Source organism: Grus americana, chromosome 13 (genome assembly GCF_028858705.1).
Source record: "Grus americana isolate bGruAme1 chromosome 13, bGruAme1.mat, whole genome shotgun sequence".
Lineage (NCBI taxonomy): Eukaryota > Metazoa > Chordata > Aves > Gruiformes > Gruidae > Grus > Grus americana.
The window spans coordinates 20,491,161-20,509,692 of record NC_072864.1 but is presented as its reverse complement, the minus strand read 5'-3'; the positions used below and the strand labels follow the sequence as shown (position 1 = coordinate 20,509,692).

The following is an 18,532-nucleotide window of genomic DNA, read 5'->3' as shown; positions in this document are numbered from 1 at the left end:
GCTCAGGTGCCCAGGTGATGGGTGAGGCATTGTATTTGAAGTACAGAGCCCTCGGCAGCTGCGTCTGAGCTACCTGCTCGTTGCACTGAGCTAAGGAGTTTGCACAGGATGCGCTGGCGGCTGCAGTCACCAAGGCAATTGAACAGCTGCTGGAACGAGGCAGTTTGTGGCAGCATAATATTCCTGCTCAAAGAAACAAAAAATACCCTCATTCAAGAGAACTTGAGAAGCTAGATTTTGTCATCTGAGGGAAGTCCTATGTAACTTTTGATTTTTTTTTTTTTCCAAGCTGTTGTTGTGGGCTAGAAGGAAAGGGGAGGCTAGGTGAAACGTAAACCCTAAATGAGAATCAGCAAAATGCTTGTTTGCTTCTGCAAAAAATAACTAGCATTGGATTACACACTGTTTCATCTTCACAGACCCGTAGTTAGGTTATGCTGCTTTTTTTTTCTTTTGAATTATTCTGCATTTTTTTTAGAAGAGGACTCTTGATTTTAATAGCCTCTTTAACTGTCTTTCACTTCTAAACTAATTAAACCCATCTATTAAATTGATGGTGCGTACTGCGTTTGTTTCTTGTGAGATGAATGAGTGAAGACCGCGCTGAAAGGGAGTAATGTTGTATTTCTTATGTTTGAAATGATTAATCTTGAAATGAGGGCTGTGGGAGGTGGTTTCCTGGTAGTCCACATCTTACTCATGCTGGTTCTGACGCCTCTGCTCGCAAAGGCTGTTGGCCGATAGATCTGCACCCTGCGTGTTGTGCTCTCATCACGGAAGGCATAGGTGTGATGACTTGCACAGCTAGTCTGTGAGTACAAGGAGAGAAAAACCAGTCAGTGCTGCTCTTAGGGGAGACCCTGCAGTAGGAGAGCAGATGCAGAGAAGATATGCTTGAACTAACTTTTATTTCATTGTTATTGAGCTGCATTGTACTAATTAAAACTCATAGGGTGTATCGCTTCATACTGAAGTGTGCTAAGTTGTAAAAATCAAGCTCAGAGATGAAACGTGTATTTCCTTTGGCAAGTAACACTAGGTGTTTGTCAGTTGGTTTCACGTTATCCGTTCCCTCTCTTCCACTCGGGGACTACCTACCTTTCATGTCGCTCAGGGCTTAATTCTTCCAGGACAGCCTTTGTCTAAGGCAGGCTTACCTTCCTTCTGCACTGCCTGTATCTCTTTGCCTTTCAGTTTTTTCCGAGTGACCCTAGCTGGTAAGTGCGGCACTGCACAGGTAGGCACAGTTGGGGTGCTTTGAAATGTGTCATAGCGCTAAATATCAATTATACTTTGAGGATTTGCCAGAGGATGCAGTTAGAGCTATTAAAGGAGGCGCTGTCTGAAAATTCCCCTACTTAGCTGGGCCACCCCTGAAGACCAAAAAGACTTAACAGGATTTTTGAATGTCTAGGCAGTGTTTAAATCTGAAGTGGGTGCAGGCCTGTGTGCATGGTTTGCCTCTCTGGCAATTCAGCATAGACAAACTTCTGTTCCATGAGGGGTTTGACTTGCCAAGTAGGCTGAAATAACTACTGAAGGTTGGTTTTCTTCACAATTTAGGTAATTTTGCTGGTTTGTTTTTTTTTCTTTCAGGCTGATGTCATTAAATATAGGGTGTCAAACTCATTTAGTGTTGTATTTGCTTCTTTTTAAATTTTCTGTGTGGAGATTAATCTTTGGTCTTTAGAAGGGGAAATACTTCTGCTTTAAATCACTGTATCATCTACCATTATCTAGATGTAGGGCCTTAAGCTGATGCATTATTCTTTGCTGCAGCTCAGGGTGCTGTGCACATTGATGCTGTAGATGGGTTTTGATCATCTGGTGTTGGTTCTTTTGAAAAGCCTTTCACAAATGCTAGAATAGACACAGGAAGACTTTCTTATTTTTAGCATGGTGTGTATATAGTGTGGAGGACTGAAACTGATGCTTTTTCTTTGTTGAAAGAGCTCATGTGTTGGGGGAAAATACGGTGCTGCTTGGGACTAAGAAAGCCTGTGTTCATTTAACCATTTAAACGTGCTGTAAAGCATCTTCCCTGTCTGGCAGCACGCCACTTTCTTTGTGACACGAACTAAGGTAAGCTGACAAGAAAAACAGTTACTTTAACTGAAAGCAGTAACAGAGTTCTAACCAAATCCTGGTGCACGCCAGTTTGGAAAATGAGAACACGGCTTAAATTTATTCCATGCAGTACAGTAGGCAAAAGTTACAGCACTCGCTTGATTAAAACGAGTTCTTGGAAAGGAGGCAGGAGAAGCTGTTAAGTGGAGTCTCATGTTACCAGCTGGTTTGGATGTTCTTCTAAGAATACATATAGAAGCTTCCTGCATCAGTGTTTTCATTGTGCAGGCATGTGTGTAAATGCTTTCAAATTCATAGCATGTGTTTTGCTTTATTTCAGGTGTACTTGAAGGCACCTATGATTCTCAATGGTGTCTGTGTAATCTGGAAAGGCTGGATAGATCTACAGAGACTGGATGGTATGGGCTGTCTGGAATTTGATGAAGAGAGAGCCCAGGTAAGACAGTCTGCCCATGGCTACCGTGCCTTAGGCATTTGTTTGCCCTTCTGGAAGGAAACATGCAGGTAGCGATCACACATTCTAATTTGCTTGTTTTCTGTCTTCACTTTTTGAGTACAAATTCCAAAGAAAATTGAGACCACAGAAGTCCAGAAATATGCGGTTGTAGCTAAACTACTGTTTGAACTAGATCAAAATATTAGGGGCAGGAATCATCTGTAGTTTACAACTTTGGGTGACTTAGCACAATTATTGTGCTACAGAGTAATAAATCTTAAAGTATTTGAAAAGCTGTGTCTGTGATTTGAAACAATTTAACTGTCAAGTCTGGTTTAGCTGTTTGTTTTAAGGTGATTTTTCATAAGCAGCTTTTTGTTTTTATTACATATGGGGGGGGTGAATAGGGTTTTTCCATTTGGTCTCTTAACAGTGGTAGACGCTCTGTTAAGGTATGGCCACTTTTGAGAAACCTACTTCTTATCTACCTACTTCCTACCACCAAAGTGACTGTCTAGCAGCTGAATCTTTGGACGTGCACAAGAACAGAGTAAACACAGAGGAAATGACTTTTTAAGTGCATACCACGTATATAAGTTTCACTTACGCAGCTGTAGGGTTCCTTAATTTAGTCAGACCTTCTTTGCTTTTGAGATGTAGCTCGGTAACAAAGATAGTTAACTGGTGTTAAAAGCACCGGGTTTGTGGGGGCTTCCACGCAGATCACCTGTCTCTGTAGTGGACAGTAAATTGGATGTCATAATGTCAGTTACCAGAGTTACGTCTTACAATCTACATTTTACAGTGAGCTCAGCAGTTCATTTCTGTAGTTTGATAATTTAGAAATGTTAGAACTACATGAAGGCATGGTCCAAAGTGCTTCTGAATACAAGAGTTTTATTAAGCATGCAGAGAGAGGAAGGGTGAGCAATTTCCTGCAGCTTTTTTTTTCTCCCCAAGTTCTGTATTGGTACTCCAGCGAATGATTCTTATTAATTTAGTCTGTACCTGTATCTAGCTGTTTTCTCTTAACTTCTCTCTGAAGACTTCTTCTTTCATCCAAGACCATCATGACTTCCTCTAACTTTTCTAGAAATTTGAGTAATTCACTTTGAACCATTGTTCAATGTCTCTTAAATGGTAACTCTCTTTTTCATCTTGATAGTGTAATAAAATTAGAGCTTTCTTTATCTCCTTCCTTTTGTTCCCTTAAACTCAGGGATGCAAAACAACTCACTCATCTTAAACTGATTTGTGTGACACTGGTGATTCCCTTTGTCTTTGTTACACCTCATGTATTTCATACATATAGGTGATTTTTGCAGAAACTTAGTATTCATACAAACTGTTTGCTTTTCCAAATTACCTTTACTTTGTGCCTCCCCCACCTCTGGGAGATTGCTTCTGGCAGTTGTGCACTGGAACTGAGTTAAATCAGGATGCGTTTTCTGTTTCCACTCTGTGCTGCTCATTCTCAGCCCTCGCTTTCTTGCAGTTTCCCTTTTAGTCATTCTCCAGCCATGGTTGGTCACTACTTAATGAGTAGGAGCCCTTTGATTCCACTTAAATACAAAGAGCACTCCTCTATTCCAGGCATGCAGAACTGGGGGGGGGGCGCGTATCGATTAATTTGTTTCTGTTGAAGAGCTGGGAGTATTCAAATTTTATATGGCGATATGTATAGTTGCAAGCTTTTGTGGTGCCTTGCCTCTCCCTAACTTAAGAAACCAATTTGTACGTTAATTAGATCATGTTATTGTGACTATGTTCTGGGTTAAACAGAAATACTTTGTGTCAAAACAGTGTCTTTGAAATAGTCACAGCCCTGCCTGCTTTCTTCAGGATGCCTGGAAAGAGAGGGTATGCTATGCTGAGAACAGTCCTGCCACCTTTTGTTAATCCACCAGACAAGCCACAGAACCAAGCTTTTACTTGAACGCTGCTATTCGCTGTGGCATTTGCTTCTTCTGAAGCTGGGTGTTGGCATTTGGGCTGGCTGAATTCCTGTTGCAGCAGTGGTTTCTTCGGAAAGAGAGTAACTGCTGAAGGCTCCATTGATGAAAAGGCCTTTAGACTATAATGGCTTACAAAGCAAGGTCAAATGCAGACCCCAAGGATTGTGCAAGATAAATCCCAAGATTCTTGATCTATGACAATTAAGTTTGATGCAGAATGCTAAGTCACGTGCCTTCTGAACTGAGAGGAGGCTGATCTGAAGGTGTGCTTAGAAGGAGATAGCGTTGTTCTTCTCTAAAATGGGATACTTCCTGAAAAAAGTGGGCACCCTTCCAAAAACAAGGGTGGTCAGGTGACCCGTGGCTTCAATTTTTTTCTCTCTTTAATTTCCCACTATACGTTTTTGTAGGCTCTTGGATTATTTTAGTTTCCTGATGTGTATGCGCTGTCTTAACCATACTTAAGAATTCCTTTTTGCTGTCTTCAGAAAGTGTTTGTGCACTGAGCATGTGATTTATTCCTGGTTTTGTTTGCAAGGGAATGTATCCGTGCTCTCACGTGTCGGTGCTTTCTTGAGTTTTGAGTACAAGGGTGCTGAGCTGCAAGTATGACACAGCGTGGATCTAGAGAGACGTGTTTGCACTCAATTACAGGTGTGCAATTTCTTTCCAGTTTGTGCTTCTCTGCGATTACGAGGAGGTCATTGGTCATCTTATTTGCTACACTAGTAGTAGTACCCGAGAATTACCGGTGTTGTAAGGCATGATACAGGCACAGAGAAGCAGCTGCACCCTTAACGTTGCATTGTGGTTTTTATGTATGTATTTGCCCAAAGGTTTACAATACTAACAATCTTTTATGTTCTTCAGTTTCCTTTTTCCTGTATCTGTCAGTTTGTTTCCTTTTTTTAAAACTGTTTTAATATTGCTAGTGGCAATTGACCTAACTGCCGACTTTGATGCCAGAACACCACCGATGTCAGAACGAGTTTAAGTGCCTCATACCATGCAGTGTATGTAGTGCCTGTGGTACCCACTGTCGTTTTTTGAGAAGAAGCCTTATTGGCATTCACACACCTCCCTTACTCCCATTTTCTGGAAGGCTTGCCTTGTACAAATGTCGTGCTCCTGCATTTTCCTGTCTCTTACCACTTCTTGCTAACTAATACTGGGATCAGATAAAATTTTTCTTTGCCGCACTTTGGAAATGACACTGGGTCAAAAAATACTTTAGGAAGAAAAACCACATGCATAGCAATAAAGTACTTGAATTATAACTTAAGCTAGTGTTCTCTATTACATTCATAGCCTATTAATGTCTTATTACTAGCAGCCTTAACTTTATGGGGTTTGGTTTTTTTGTTTTTCTGGGTTGGGGGGTTTGTTTTGTTCTGTTCTCATGTTAAAATGGCTCGGGCTTTGCTTATGCATCTTTTTTCTTAGTAGGTTCATACCACGAGCATTTTTATTGATTAAAACTGAGATGGAGAAATGATTGGGTTTTATACAGCTGAATTTGCTAGGCTGTAATTACTAGATTTGAGTGACATTTGAAAAAAGTTTGTTAAATTCCTGTTGTACAAGATCCTGAGACATTTGTTAATTTCTGTTATAATATGTCATCAGGAGTCGAGCAGAATTTTTTTTTTGCTTAAGAACATGTTCTGATGCTTCCTGCCTTTTCTCAGACATTAGTAAACCAGTGTTTCAGCTGTCAGCATGTGTTCATTCTGAATGTCAACATACTGATTCTTGTTCTATGAATTTCTAATTTTGTTTCTTTTGGTTATGACCATTGCTTTAAAATATTCTGGCTGAGGTTACATGTTAGCCATTTATTTCATGACCACTTTAAATGATGGTAAAATGCAAAAAATATTTTATAAAAAAAAAAAATCTGCTTTCATTTATTATCCTTTTTTCCAAAAAAAAAAAAAAAAAAGACTTGAAGACATATATGGCTTTTGTAAATTAGGCAGCTTTTCTGTAGTCATCTGGGAGAAAAGCTTATCTATTTTATCTCCATCCTTCTGCATTATTAAGAACAAACTTACTTTCCACTGTCTGACCTTGGTTGCTATGCATTGCGTGAACATGAAGATAGCTGTAAAAGGCCAAATCCTTCTTTTAAAAATAGTAGATAGTGTTAAAATGTGATCTTATTGGCAGCTTTAAACATTGCCTTTCAGCGTAGCTGTCTGGGGACCTGGCTGTGCGGAGTTACTGATGGACAGATGTTTGTATTTAACTGTGTTAGGCCACGAGGGGCACTCATCCACATCATTTCACAGAGCAGCTTCGGGGGGCACGATTGTGCCGACGGCGAAAAGAGCAATTTGACGTTCTCTCAGACTAGAGATGCTTTATCTTCAATTAAAAAATGTATGCGCTTAATCCCCCGGTATATTAAAATTTAGTCTGGTTCTCAACATGTTTTTGTCCTCTAACAGTCAAGGTTAGGATTTTTGATTTTTTTATTTTTCCTTAAATCTATCCACTTGAAAATAATATTTGTGTGTATGTGGGAATCATAAGCAGAGTTAGTACTAATTATAGCTGAGGAGTTAGGAGAAGCCATACAGTTTATCCCTTTTTGTTTTGTGGGACCTCTTTAGACTTGACTCCTCTGTTCTGAATGTTTTAAGAGGCTGGTGGGGAACAGAGCCGTCTATTTTAACTCTGAGCAAAATATGTGCTAAAAAGTCTCTTTAAGAGAAATAATTTGTAACCCAGTTAATAATGGCTTACCTATTAATAACACTTCATTTAAAACCTTTTCTAGCAGAAAATAAGATTCAAAGGATTTTTTTGAGCATTAATTTATTAAATCTATTCCTGTGCATAAGCCACTGTTGAAAATAAAATAAACAGGGTTGTTGAAAACCCGCAGGTTTCTTCTGCAGCGTATGTGAATGTGCACGAATTAGTGGAGGAATAACTTCTGCTTTGCGCTTTCTAATGCATCTATATTTAAATAATTTAAATGATGCATAGGGATTACAACTGTTCATACTGATGCACCTTTAGCAGTTTTTGATAAAATGGAGGATATTTGGTTTGTAACTTAGATAATACTTTTTTTTAAATGGCAGAGAATTAAATGACCATTATGTATATAATGATGCTAGTGAACTCTTATCTAGATATACCTGTGAATGCTGTCTTCAAAATGACTCTTATAAGGAGAATAAAATATATTGCCTCTTTCATGTAACTTTTGAGGATTCCTGGCTTTTAATTAAAAAACAGCAGCATTTTAAACTACTTTTGAAAAGCAGTTTTCCTTTGAAAGTGTATTTTAGTAGTAGCTGAGTTGCAGCTTTGGTTATCTCTACTGCAAAGATGAAGGTGAGTATTATTTCATTAATTTATATTGGCGTTTGCTGGAGCTCATCTGTGTCCTGGCAGATTCTGTAGGACATACTTGTCTCTGCTGCCAAGTGATCCCTAACATTCAAAAGAAATGTGATCTGGTGGAAAGGAGGGTAGCCTTTTGTGTCACACTGTGTCCTCTGGTTTGGTAGCAGGAGGATGCATTGGCACAACAAGCCTTTGAAGAAGCTCGGCGAAGAACTCGTGAATTCGAGGATAGAGACAGGTCTCATCGGGAGGAAATGGAGGTGAGGGTTTCACAGCTGCTGTCAGTAACTGGTTAGTACTTTCCCAAAACTTTAGATTGTTTCCGTTTGTTTGTTTGTGCAATGTTATGTATTTTCTGTTTGCTGTTGTCATATGAAAATTGCAATATGCATTGTTTTTTAACTCTCGTAAAATGTATTTTAAGGTTTTGAAGATAAGAATTCTCTGAATCAATCCTTTTTTCCTATCTGTAGATGGCCTTTTCTGTGGGTACTTAAGCTGTGAGGATACATTCATTCACAGAGCTGCCATCTCTCAAAGAACGCTTTAATAGCAGAGAGGGGGATCTTTTGACCAATACATTTCTCATGAACACAGGAAAGGCTTCTAGAGCTGCGGGCACGTAATTTTGTAGCTCACTGTTGCACGTTGTGGGAAACATTACCAGTGAATTTAATCAGATGCCACAGTCTGCTTTCTTGTACGGGCTAGTCTTATTTTCTTCTCACCTTTTTCTTACTGGCAGGGAGTCTTACTCTTCTTTCACTGCTGTAATTCCCCCCTATCTTGTTCTTTGCTTCTTTAGGGCCCCACAGTCTTGAATCTTGTTCTTTCTTGATGAGAGCAGAAATTACTGGGATCAAGAAGAGAGGAGCCAGAAAAGGGAATGGAAACCAGCTGTTCTGAGATGTCAGGAAGGCAAGAGCTGTAAGAGGACGAGTAGTACATAAGGAGAGTTGGCAAGTTATGGCAGACTGTAGGTCAGGCAGAGAACAGGGAGAAAACAGAAACACTTTGAATTTCTTTCCCTTACTGTTTCCTACTTTCTGCTTATCAGTACAGCCTGACTTTACTGTAATCAAATGTGATCAATCTGCTGCTTCTCAGGTTTTTAGAAAATTTGATTATTGTTACTGCTAAGCTACTTTTCTCCTGGCATCCTTACTGGTAATTGAGATGATTAGACAGACTTTCTTCCCTTCCAAGTACAAATGGAACACTGAGCGTAAGAACGAGAGGGGAAAGGCAGATGCAGAGAATACCAGCTCTGACTTTGGAGGGATGGCTGGCGTGCATCTCCTTGCAAACACTGATGCCGGGTCAGATGTCGGCTGTGGCAAAGGTAAAATCCTTGCCTTGGAGGCCTCGCTACAGATACTTGGAGCAACAGCTAGATTACCTGGATCGCTCTGTGTCACAGCATAGCTGGAACCTGCTTCTAAGTTCAGTTCAAAAGGAAGGTAGAATTAAAGCTGCTCAGGAAGATCTGTGACAACCTGCCTTAATTTGAACAACACAGTAGGAACTTTTAAGCCCAGCCTTATGTCCTTGACCTCAATTTACTTCAAGCTTTTCTTGATTTATTTTCCTTTACTGTGCCCTTCTTCGCCACTCCTGTTACTACAGAGAAGAAGCCGTGTGCTTACTGAATACTCAAGGTTAAAAAAGAATGAGGCTTCCTGAAATAACTTCTGGAGTTCTATGGGACTTTATTCTTCCCCTCAAGTGTAGAAAACACTTATTTGCAGCTCAGATGCACAAAAACTCTTTCAATTAACAGTGAGATTGAGGTAACATCGAGCATCTGGGGCTTCATGACAGACATCAAAACTTGTGACACTGAGACACAGAAAGCAACATCCCTGACCAGCCGCAGGAGCTGGGTTCAATAACTTCTGAAAAGACTCTTGCTTTTAATAAGGCAGCAGGCAGTTGTTATTAAATGATGTCCTTATTAGCTGCCAGTACCCATTTTCTCTTAAAACAACAATAGTCGTTGTCCCAGCTCAAAAGCGCAGATGGAGATCACCTACAGAAAGGAAGAAAAGGAAAAATTACTGACTCAAAATATGTTTAAGCAGAATGAAAAACATTGTCAAAAGGTACTTCAAATTTATGTGATGTCAAATACACGTTTTTAATAATTGCAATACATTGTTATGCATACTTTATTTCTTTTATTTTACTATTCATGTTTAATATGTGCAACCAAGAGATCTTTGCCTCAATTGCTTGTAGTTCTAGAATTGGTTTTTATGGTTCCGTTTTCATTTGTGTGTTTGGGGGAAGACGTCCTGGCCCCATATCTGGAATGTTTACAGATGAGCTTTTGCACTCTGGATCGTAGGACTGCGTAAAAATCAGGATCTTTTGGGGCAGGGCAGGGGAGAGAGCAGAGACAGCCTTACAATGCCTTCCTGAGGAGGAGTCGAGTTTTTCCAACCATTCATTGTTTCCCTGACTTTCACATCAGTTGTATTCTAATGCAGCATTCAGGCAGAATCAAATGAACTTTAATCAGTAAGCACTTATGATCATCATATAGATTTCTCAATAGAAAGTAATGCATAAATGTGCATTCCTGTGTGTGTTGTATTTATGGCCTGTATCGAATTTTCCAGTGCTCACATGCTTGGTCAGCTTGGAAATACGATTTGTCAGTTGTACCCTTCTGACGATTTCATTGTTGACAGCTATAAAAACATCAGTCCTAACTGAATTGTGTGCTGTTGGTGTGATTTCAATAGGCCAAATAGGATCTGCGGTTGCATTGCAGAGATGGTACTTGAAGGTTTTGTAGGGCAGCTAGAAAAGGTGGGTTCTAAGTGTGCTGAGTGAATTTTTATGCGTGTTACACTACACGCAGATGAAGATCCCCTCACCTTTCATCATGGCTAAAACTTAACATTGTTCTTTCCTGCTAAGCTTTGGCATGGATAGTAAAACTCAGAATTGCCAGACCTGGAACAGGATCTCATCAGTGTTAATGATTGTTTTGGGAATTGCGACACTGTATGAAATCAAGATATTTCAGACAGTGGAATTACAGCTGAAATAGTAGAATTACAGCTGAAATGCCTGTAATAGAGACCAGATTCTGCTTCAGGGAGGGAGGGAAGGGGGAATCCTGCAATATTCCGCCCACTCCTACCCAAAACAGAGGCGCCGCTCTTGGGAAACATTTATCTATCCAAAGACTGGCAGCATATGAAAATGATCAGATTCAGTTCTTTATTTACACAGCTTTTTGTGCAGAAAAGATTCCCTATCTAAGTCTCTCTGTAGACTTTTAAAACAAAGTGATGTATCCTTGCCTCGCAGTGATGAGCGAAGGCTGTTGAAAACAGTTAAAATGGCTTGTATGTGGCAGTTGGATATTAGAATGGTGATACTTTGAAGGGGGGAAAAGTTAGCAAGCGCAGTAACAATTTAGGAATAATGACTGTACTAATTTTCATTTTTAAGTATCCTTTAAAAAACCCAAACCAAACCCAACAACAAAAAACCCCCTCAGAGTGCTGTCAGGTTTGTTTGCCTGCCTTTCCTCACATAGCATCCCTTCCATTGATGACTTCGCTAGCACAACTTTATTTTAATGAATATATTCTTTGGATTCGAGGGCAGAATTAGTAGTGCTTGGTAGGTTTTGCTTGAATTTCCAGATGTGATCATATTTTTGTGCAGTTGCAAAATTCCCTTAATGTAAATAGAGTGTCAGTGGACTTAGGAATTTTCATTGAAGTTTTTAAGTGCCTCTGAGTTGAAATGCTGCTGTTACATTTTTAACATAGTTTCAGTTTTGAATGCAAGATGCTTTGGGGTTTTTCCCGTCAACTTATGGAGCTTGGTCGCATCAGATACCACAAATCCTGCATTGAAGTGATGTGTTCGAGTGTGCAGTTGGTCCTGCTCTGTTATTCTTTAACTTAGCTAAAGATGTTCTACTGATTGCTTTACCTAGGGATGGGTTGGATCTCCTCTCAGTTTTCCAATGCAATTTGTTCAACCGGCATTTTTTTTTTCTAAATGTCGTATTTTTCTATTTTGTGTTCATTTCCCACGTTACTGCCATACTCTTTATTTTAGCAACACCGTGAGTAAAGAGGCTGAGTGGTTTGTTCTTCCCTGAAACAGTCTAGCCTACCAATCTGTCTGTTTGTGGTCTTGTGCTAAATATAAATTAATGGCTAAGCAGAGCCATTTTAGGAAACTGCATGAAATTCCCATTTTAAAAACCTTCATTTTGCTGAAAAAACCCCCATGTTTTGCAACTTGGTTTATTCCACTAGAAATCCCTCTCAATAGAAAGCACCAAAAAAACCCACCAACCGCACCACTGAAAAATTGCTAGAGTAAAAATTTACCTAAATTTTAAATACTCGGTCCTGCCCTAGGTTTCTACGCATTTTTGCTGTTTGTTGGGATTTTTGAGTTGAAACAGGAGAGATCCGTTTCATTTAATTGTGCTGAAGTTGTGAACTCTTAAAAAATCCCCAAGATTTTGCTGCAGAAATGTAAACAATTCACAATTGAAACAAAATCAAGTAGTAGAACTAACTTTCTTATTCTTCTAAGGTTCTAGGCAGTGAAGTTATTCTCTCTTCTACCAAAAAAAAAAAGAATTTAAGGTGAAATGACTAGTGTAAATAAATGTTCTAACTAATTATAAGTATCTTTGCCAAGTATAACTTCAGAAGAAAATATAATATTCCAATAAGAGGTTTGGGGTTTTTTTCCTTCTCATCAAACTCTCTGACTTTTAAGGGTTTTTTTTCCTCAAAAATTAATCTGGAATGAATTTAATTACTACTTATTGTATGTATTCTCCAAACTGACAGTGATATGAAATTAGATCACCTTTAATACAGCTTTTTGGATGTGAAAGTAACCCAAACTGTTAATTCTTCATATGCAAGTGAGTAGTGCAGACTTGCTATATGCTTGTGTGTGTATATATGAGCGCATATATATATATATGATTTGTTTCTATTCAGGATGAATACAGTATAACTTAGAAAAAGGCATTAAGTATGTGTGTGAACGTGCGTTGCCTCAAAAGGCTCTACAATGTGAGTACGGTACAAGTAAGCCGGTAATGTTATGACTAGACTGCTTCACAAGAACTTTAGCTGGTATTTGTGTGAAAGTGCTATGGAATGCATATATCAGAAAAACAATTTGTGCTGTACAGAATCAATGCTGACTAGTACAGAGGAGATCAATCTTGCAAATCGGGGAATACTGTAATATAAGCGTCTTCTTTCAGTCAATGAAGGTTAGAAAGGGGCTGATCAACAGAGGAATACTGTCTGGAGGCAATCAATATTAATTATAAATTTATAACCTTTATACCAGCCTTTGAACAATACTTTCTAAAAGGGAGCATTTCAAGCTTTTTTTTCCCTTGGAAAGGAAGTTTTCATTAAAAAAGTAAAAATTTAGTCTGTACTTGATGCTCTTAAGAGCTCGCTCTGTTGCCATGCTCTTTCCTTTCTCACCTTGCTGTTACCTTAATCCGGTTACCAATGTGGTGTACCAGAAATCTGTACCTTGTGGTAGCTCTTTAAACAAAGATGCAACTGTTGCAAAGATTTTGGGCGAGAGAGTGCATCAGGATTGGTAAGCAAATGATGCTGCTTGGCCCGGCTGTGCTCTGTAGCTCTCCAGGTGGTGGGAGAGCAGACTCGGTGTACAACACAATTGATGTACGTTTTTAGTGAAGAGTGCCCTGCGTCTAGGAAGTAGTAGGTCGTTAAAAGCTTGAAATGAAATCTTCATGGAGGTAGGTGCTAAATGATATTTATCTATGGCCTTTGTCCAGAAAATTGTTTGTTTTGACTTCCAGTGAGCTTAAAAAGCAATGAAAATGGATGTAGGAAAAAAAAAAGAGCATCAGGTGTAGAGTTCGTAACACTGATTGTTCTACGAGGTCTTTAGTCTAACATCCAGCTCTCTCACCAAATTTCAGAGACTGGCTTCCATTATTTGCATAACTTAAGTGGTGCTTGACATTATAATTAAGAGAGGTCAAGGCTACTTCTTCCCAGGTTCAAGCAAAAAGGAGAGGTGATTGCAAAATGTGTGTTATGGCTAGCAAACAAAGCAGCTCCAGAGACTGGCTCTAGGCTGCCACGTCTTGCGCATCGTATCCCCGACTGACTGCCTGCGGCTTGTAGGTACAATACGTAGAGATGGCGGGGTCCCTTTGCTGCTGTAGCTGAAGTTATTCCAAGATGTAAAGGTTGAGAGGGACAGTCTCTTTTCAAGCTGCCCCGCCCGAGACGTGAAAGCGTACAGGGTGCTTCATCAGGCTGTACCTGTGACCAAATAAATTCTATTACACAGAAGCTGTTACTCTTACTATCTTGTAGTGGCCTGGTTTTGCTGACTTGAATTCTGAGAAGGCTGAGTTTCCCCACCCCTGCTCTTCTGTTGAGTAAGGGTAATTGAAGTGGAGGGACGGCCAGCATTTTAACCGTGTTCCCATCTCTGCGGGAGAGGCTGGTTTTAACCCGCAGCACAGAGAAGAGCTTTCAGTGTGGTGCTTTTCTTGATGTGGGTCCGCCTCAGTTAGCAGGACTAATGTGGAGGTGTGCTTCATTGTAACTGGTCATTTTTCTGAGTATTGCTCTCTTTGTTTCAGATTTTTGGGGTTTGGTTTTTGTTTAGGGGTTTGGGTTTTGGGTTTTGTTTTGTTTTTTTTTTTTGTCCTGTGGTTGTATGCTTTTTAGAAAAGTATCTGCAATGTGTTCTCAGGGTTTTGGGTTTTTTAAATCCTTTTCAGGAGGCTGACAGTCCTTCTAAGAGAATCCAAATGTTCACTGTTTAGTTTTTCATAACATAGCCTGATTTTTCACTTATTTAGTAAATTATAGATGACAGATGCCAAGGCACATAATGCATCTGCTCTGTCTGTTTCAGCAGCATGGAGTTGCCAGAATGCAATTAAAGAATTGCAGTGGAGTTGTCCATGGAGAGACTTTATTTTGGCTACTCCTTGTGACAGCCCTTCTTCAAATTATCTCCCTCCTCCTCTCCTCGTCACCAGCGTCCCAAGTTATATATGCAGTGCATATTGTTCTACTTGTGACTTCACTGCCTAGTATTCAGGGGTCCCAAATTTCCCTACTGGGTTTTTTTTAAATGATTCATAGAAAGGGAGGGCCATCTTCATGGCAACCCTGTCCCGTCCGTCCCCCCCCTTACTAAATTTACCTCTGGCTTTCCCAGTTCTGCTTTCTCAGAGCTATCGTGTAAACCACACGGTGGGACTGTGTTATCTTTTCCTGATGAACTCACGTGGTAAAAGGAGTTGGTTTCTGTAGGTATGCTGGAGGCCCCCGAACATGCACAGGAAGGGGGTGGTTACAGATATTTTTCTCAAGCCCAGCTTGAGGAGTTTTATTGGCATTTTTGAAAGCGTGGGTCAGGATTGAGCGGCTGGAGGAGGAGGATGGTGTCCCACTGTCTTGGCAACTGGAGGAACTGCTCGTGTGCCGCCTTCCTTAATTGCTATTATTCTTAGGTCTGTCTTAGCCAAGCACCCCAGTAACGGATGTAAGTGCCCCAACATGATCCTTGTCCAAAAGAGTTGCAGTTCTAAGTTAATGATTTGATAGGCTTCAAGCCATCTTAATTATTAAGAAGAAAATGGATATAATACAGGTAGTACTGCACCATTCTTGCTATGACTCTCAGCCCATACCAGTTAGCCTATATTTAGGCTTGGGAAAAGCGCAGAGATAACAGAGTTGGAGAGAGAATAGGTGTAAGAGTACTGGAGGGGACACTTCTTGTATTTGTTTACCCTCAAGTCAAAATGTATTTGTTAGTAACTTTTCTTCTTGTTTGTTGGTATGTTATTACCCCTATGGTATCAGCCTTATGAGTTCAGCGTGAATAAATCTAGAGTAGCATGTTACAGGAGGCTTTGAAATGTTGGGGTTGGGTTTTTTTTGCCAGATGCGTTCCTGCAATTCTTTCAGTCGGTCATCATACCAACGTTGGAGGTTTTAAATGGCTTGTGGCCAGTTATAATTCCTTCCGTATTGCAGAAGATTTGCATGGCTTCATGTGCTGAAAGCTGAGTGCGAAGTATTTTTGGGTATCGAAACTCCCTATGTGTCCATCGCATTAACTATTCCATTTCAGGATATTTGGAAGGAAACTGGCAGTGTTGGTTAAAATACATTCATTTTTAGGAAAATTAAAACTCTGCTGGCATCTGTGTAGTATTGACAAGTTTTTCTCATAAGTAAATATTTGTTATCCTTTCACTAAATAGCAGATGAATAGCACTCGAAGAGGTGTTCCTTCAAACTTAAAATCAGCGTTTGACTGAAAAATGAAATATGCTGAGATAAGATGAGTAACTACTGCTTCCTCATGACTCGTTATGCGTGACTCATGGCAGAGTATTCCATTTCCCTGTGGCAAAGATAGATGCAGCTTTCTTAATTGAAGCAAGTCTCCTTAATCTTTGAGAAGCTGAGCTCATAATTCACTCAGAGTAATTCTGATGCTTCTGCGTGGCATTGTAAGGTACGCATTTCAAAAATTACAGCAAATACTGCGATTCAGAGGATTGGTTAGCTTATGTGGAGACCCCAAACTGAGAGAATTCTGGAAATTGTTATAAAAGGGAACTTCTAGCTTCCTGTAATAGGCTGAGGAGAACTACCAGATACTACCATACTGGTAGTCACACTCCTGCAAGCGAGTGTTAAGGATCTTGTGGCATTTCTTAGGAAAGTTGTATTTTGCTTATTGTCAGCGGACAAAAATATCACCCAGTGCCTGATGCTCCACAGCGTGCTTGCTGCCTGCATACACAGCGATTTCTCTTGTCTTTTATGAGTGTTCTTATTTTTTAGATACATATATGGTGCTTTTATTTTTTGTTCCCAGCACGTAAAGCACAGTTGTAGTTGTTGCATACTGTGCACATGCACCTTGGCAGGATGGTGACCAACCAAATAAGCATGTTTCACGTGTACGTATTCTTGCATAGTGGTATAGCACAAGTAAAGGAGGGCGTCTGAGTGAGACGGAGCTGTCATTCCAACATGTTGCAGTTGCTTGTGTAAATCCCCACTTAGTGAAATGCAGAATTACACCTTTATCCACATATGCTAGTGTAAGATATTGTAATGACTGCTTTTGGTACATTGGAGGGTAATTTTTTGCATATCACTTGAAAGGACAAATCTGGTAGTTGTTCAGTAGTGGCTTCTGCAAACTCTACAAGTAGCAATGAGGTCACGAATCATGTGAATTCTTTCATGTGTTTTGAAAGAAAAGGCCACTTTTGGCAGAGCATAAATGCAACCATATGCCCATACCTTGGAGTCTTAACTGAAATTTGACAATAAAATTGCTGTGCATGTGATTCATTTTCTGAAGAAGCAACTCTGTTGCTTTTAGAGCAGTAGTATAGCAGCAGTTAACTTGCTAGGGTTTTCTAGTTAAGTGTAAAAATGCCTATCAAGTACAAGATTGGTAACTAGATTGGTATAAGTAAGATTTTGGTAATTCTTAAAGACAGTGTGTGCCTTTGTTTCCTCTTAGAAGAAAGAGGCAGCGGTTAAAACCAGAAGAAATCTTGTTTCAGTCTGCTCAAGAGGAGAAAAGTATGCAAAGTGGAACTGTTACCCTTTGGTTAATCTTAGTACAACTCTTGAATTAGTGTGGAAGTATCTATTTGGACTTGTTGAACAACCATTTTGTATTAAGAAAAATCTTCACAGCACAGTTTGCTTCTCTGTTGAAGGAAGGAAAATGCAAAACAGAACAGTGCAGGCTTTCCCTCATTAACTTTTCCACTAAAGCTGAATGATTTGGCTTTTGAAAATAATGTGAAAATCCCAATTAAATGCCATCTCCCGATATTGTGCATCTCTACAAAGAGGGCAGTTTGCAAAAGGAATACGCCCTTTAGCAATTAAAATCTTCAGCGCTGTATGTGATTACAGCTGCTTGTTTTAACGCGATTCCTCAGAAAGATTACTGAGAAATCTGTGGGTTTGTGCACCAGCAGCACTGTCGGTTGTTGTGTTCAGAGCTCTTCTGCATGTAGGAAAAGCAGATTGTTTCCTTCGCTCAGAACATGACCGGTGTGGTTGAACAGAGCGAGTGGAAGATCCGACCCCTAAATATCTGAAATGCAGCCGGCAACGGTACTGGATACATCAATGTAGTGGGTAGCAATTGGGTGATTTAAAATAGCGAGGGGGCTTCCAAAACAATAATGGCAATACATCCACTAACGAAAGTGCAGGAGGGAATTGTCTGCTCTGGAAACATGCTGGTTCCTAGAGGGATTTATTGAATGAACTCGGTGTGCCTCAGAATGGGATCATTGCACGTGAAAGGAAAACATAACTTTCAATTGATATTTAAATAGGAGAAGGTAGCAACGCTTCGCTGTTTGGGTGAAGCTAATCACTTGCACTGGGAGCATAAAATTAGACAGACAAGAAGGGTAGATAAGGGAGGAAGAAGTGAAGAGAGAAAGAAAAGTCTTAATTAGAGACAATGATGTTGGCAGTACGTGCCGGAGGGTTCGGGAGCTGGCAGCGGTGGCTCGCGTGCCGTTTGGTATGGGAGCGAGCAAGCATCGCACCGTGAGCCGGGTAACTGCCGCGCTGGCGGGAAGGCTTCCTCTCTGTCAGGAAACGTGACTCAGAGGAGCCCA

The 18,532-nt window shown here is 40.1% G+C and overlaps 1 protein-coding gene across 1 annotated transcript in view; it reads left to right on the top strand.

The window, feature by feature from the left end:
• Positions 1-18,532, top strand: part of CBFB (core-binding factor subunit beta) — a 244,321-nt gene that overhangs the window by 222,028 nt on the left and 3,761 nt on the right. The window contains exons 2-3 of the mRNA XM_054840302.1: positions 2,406-2,524; positions 8,004-8,099. Coding sequence (XP_054696277.1) covers positions 2,426-2,524; positions 8,004-8,099 — 195 coding nt within the window. The 5' untranslated portion in view covers positions 2,406-2,425. The remainder of the gene's footprint in view (positions 1-2,405; positions 2,525-8,003; positions 8,100-18,532) is intronic.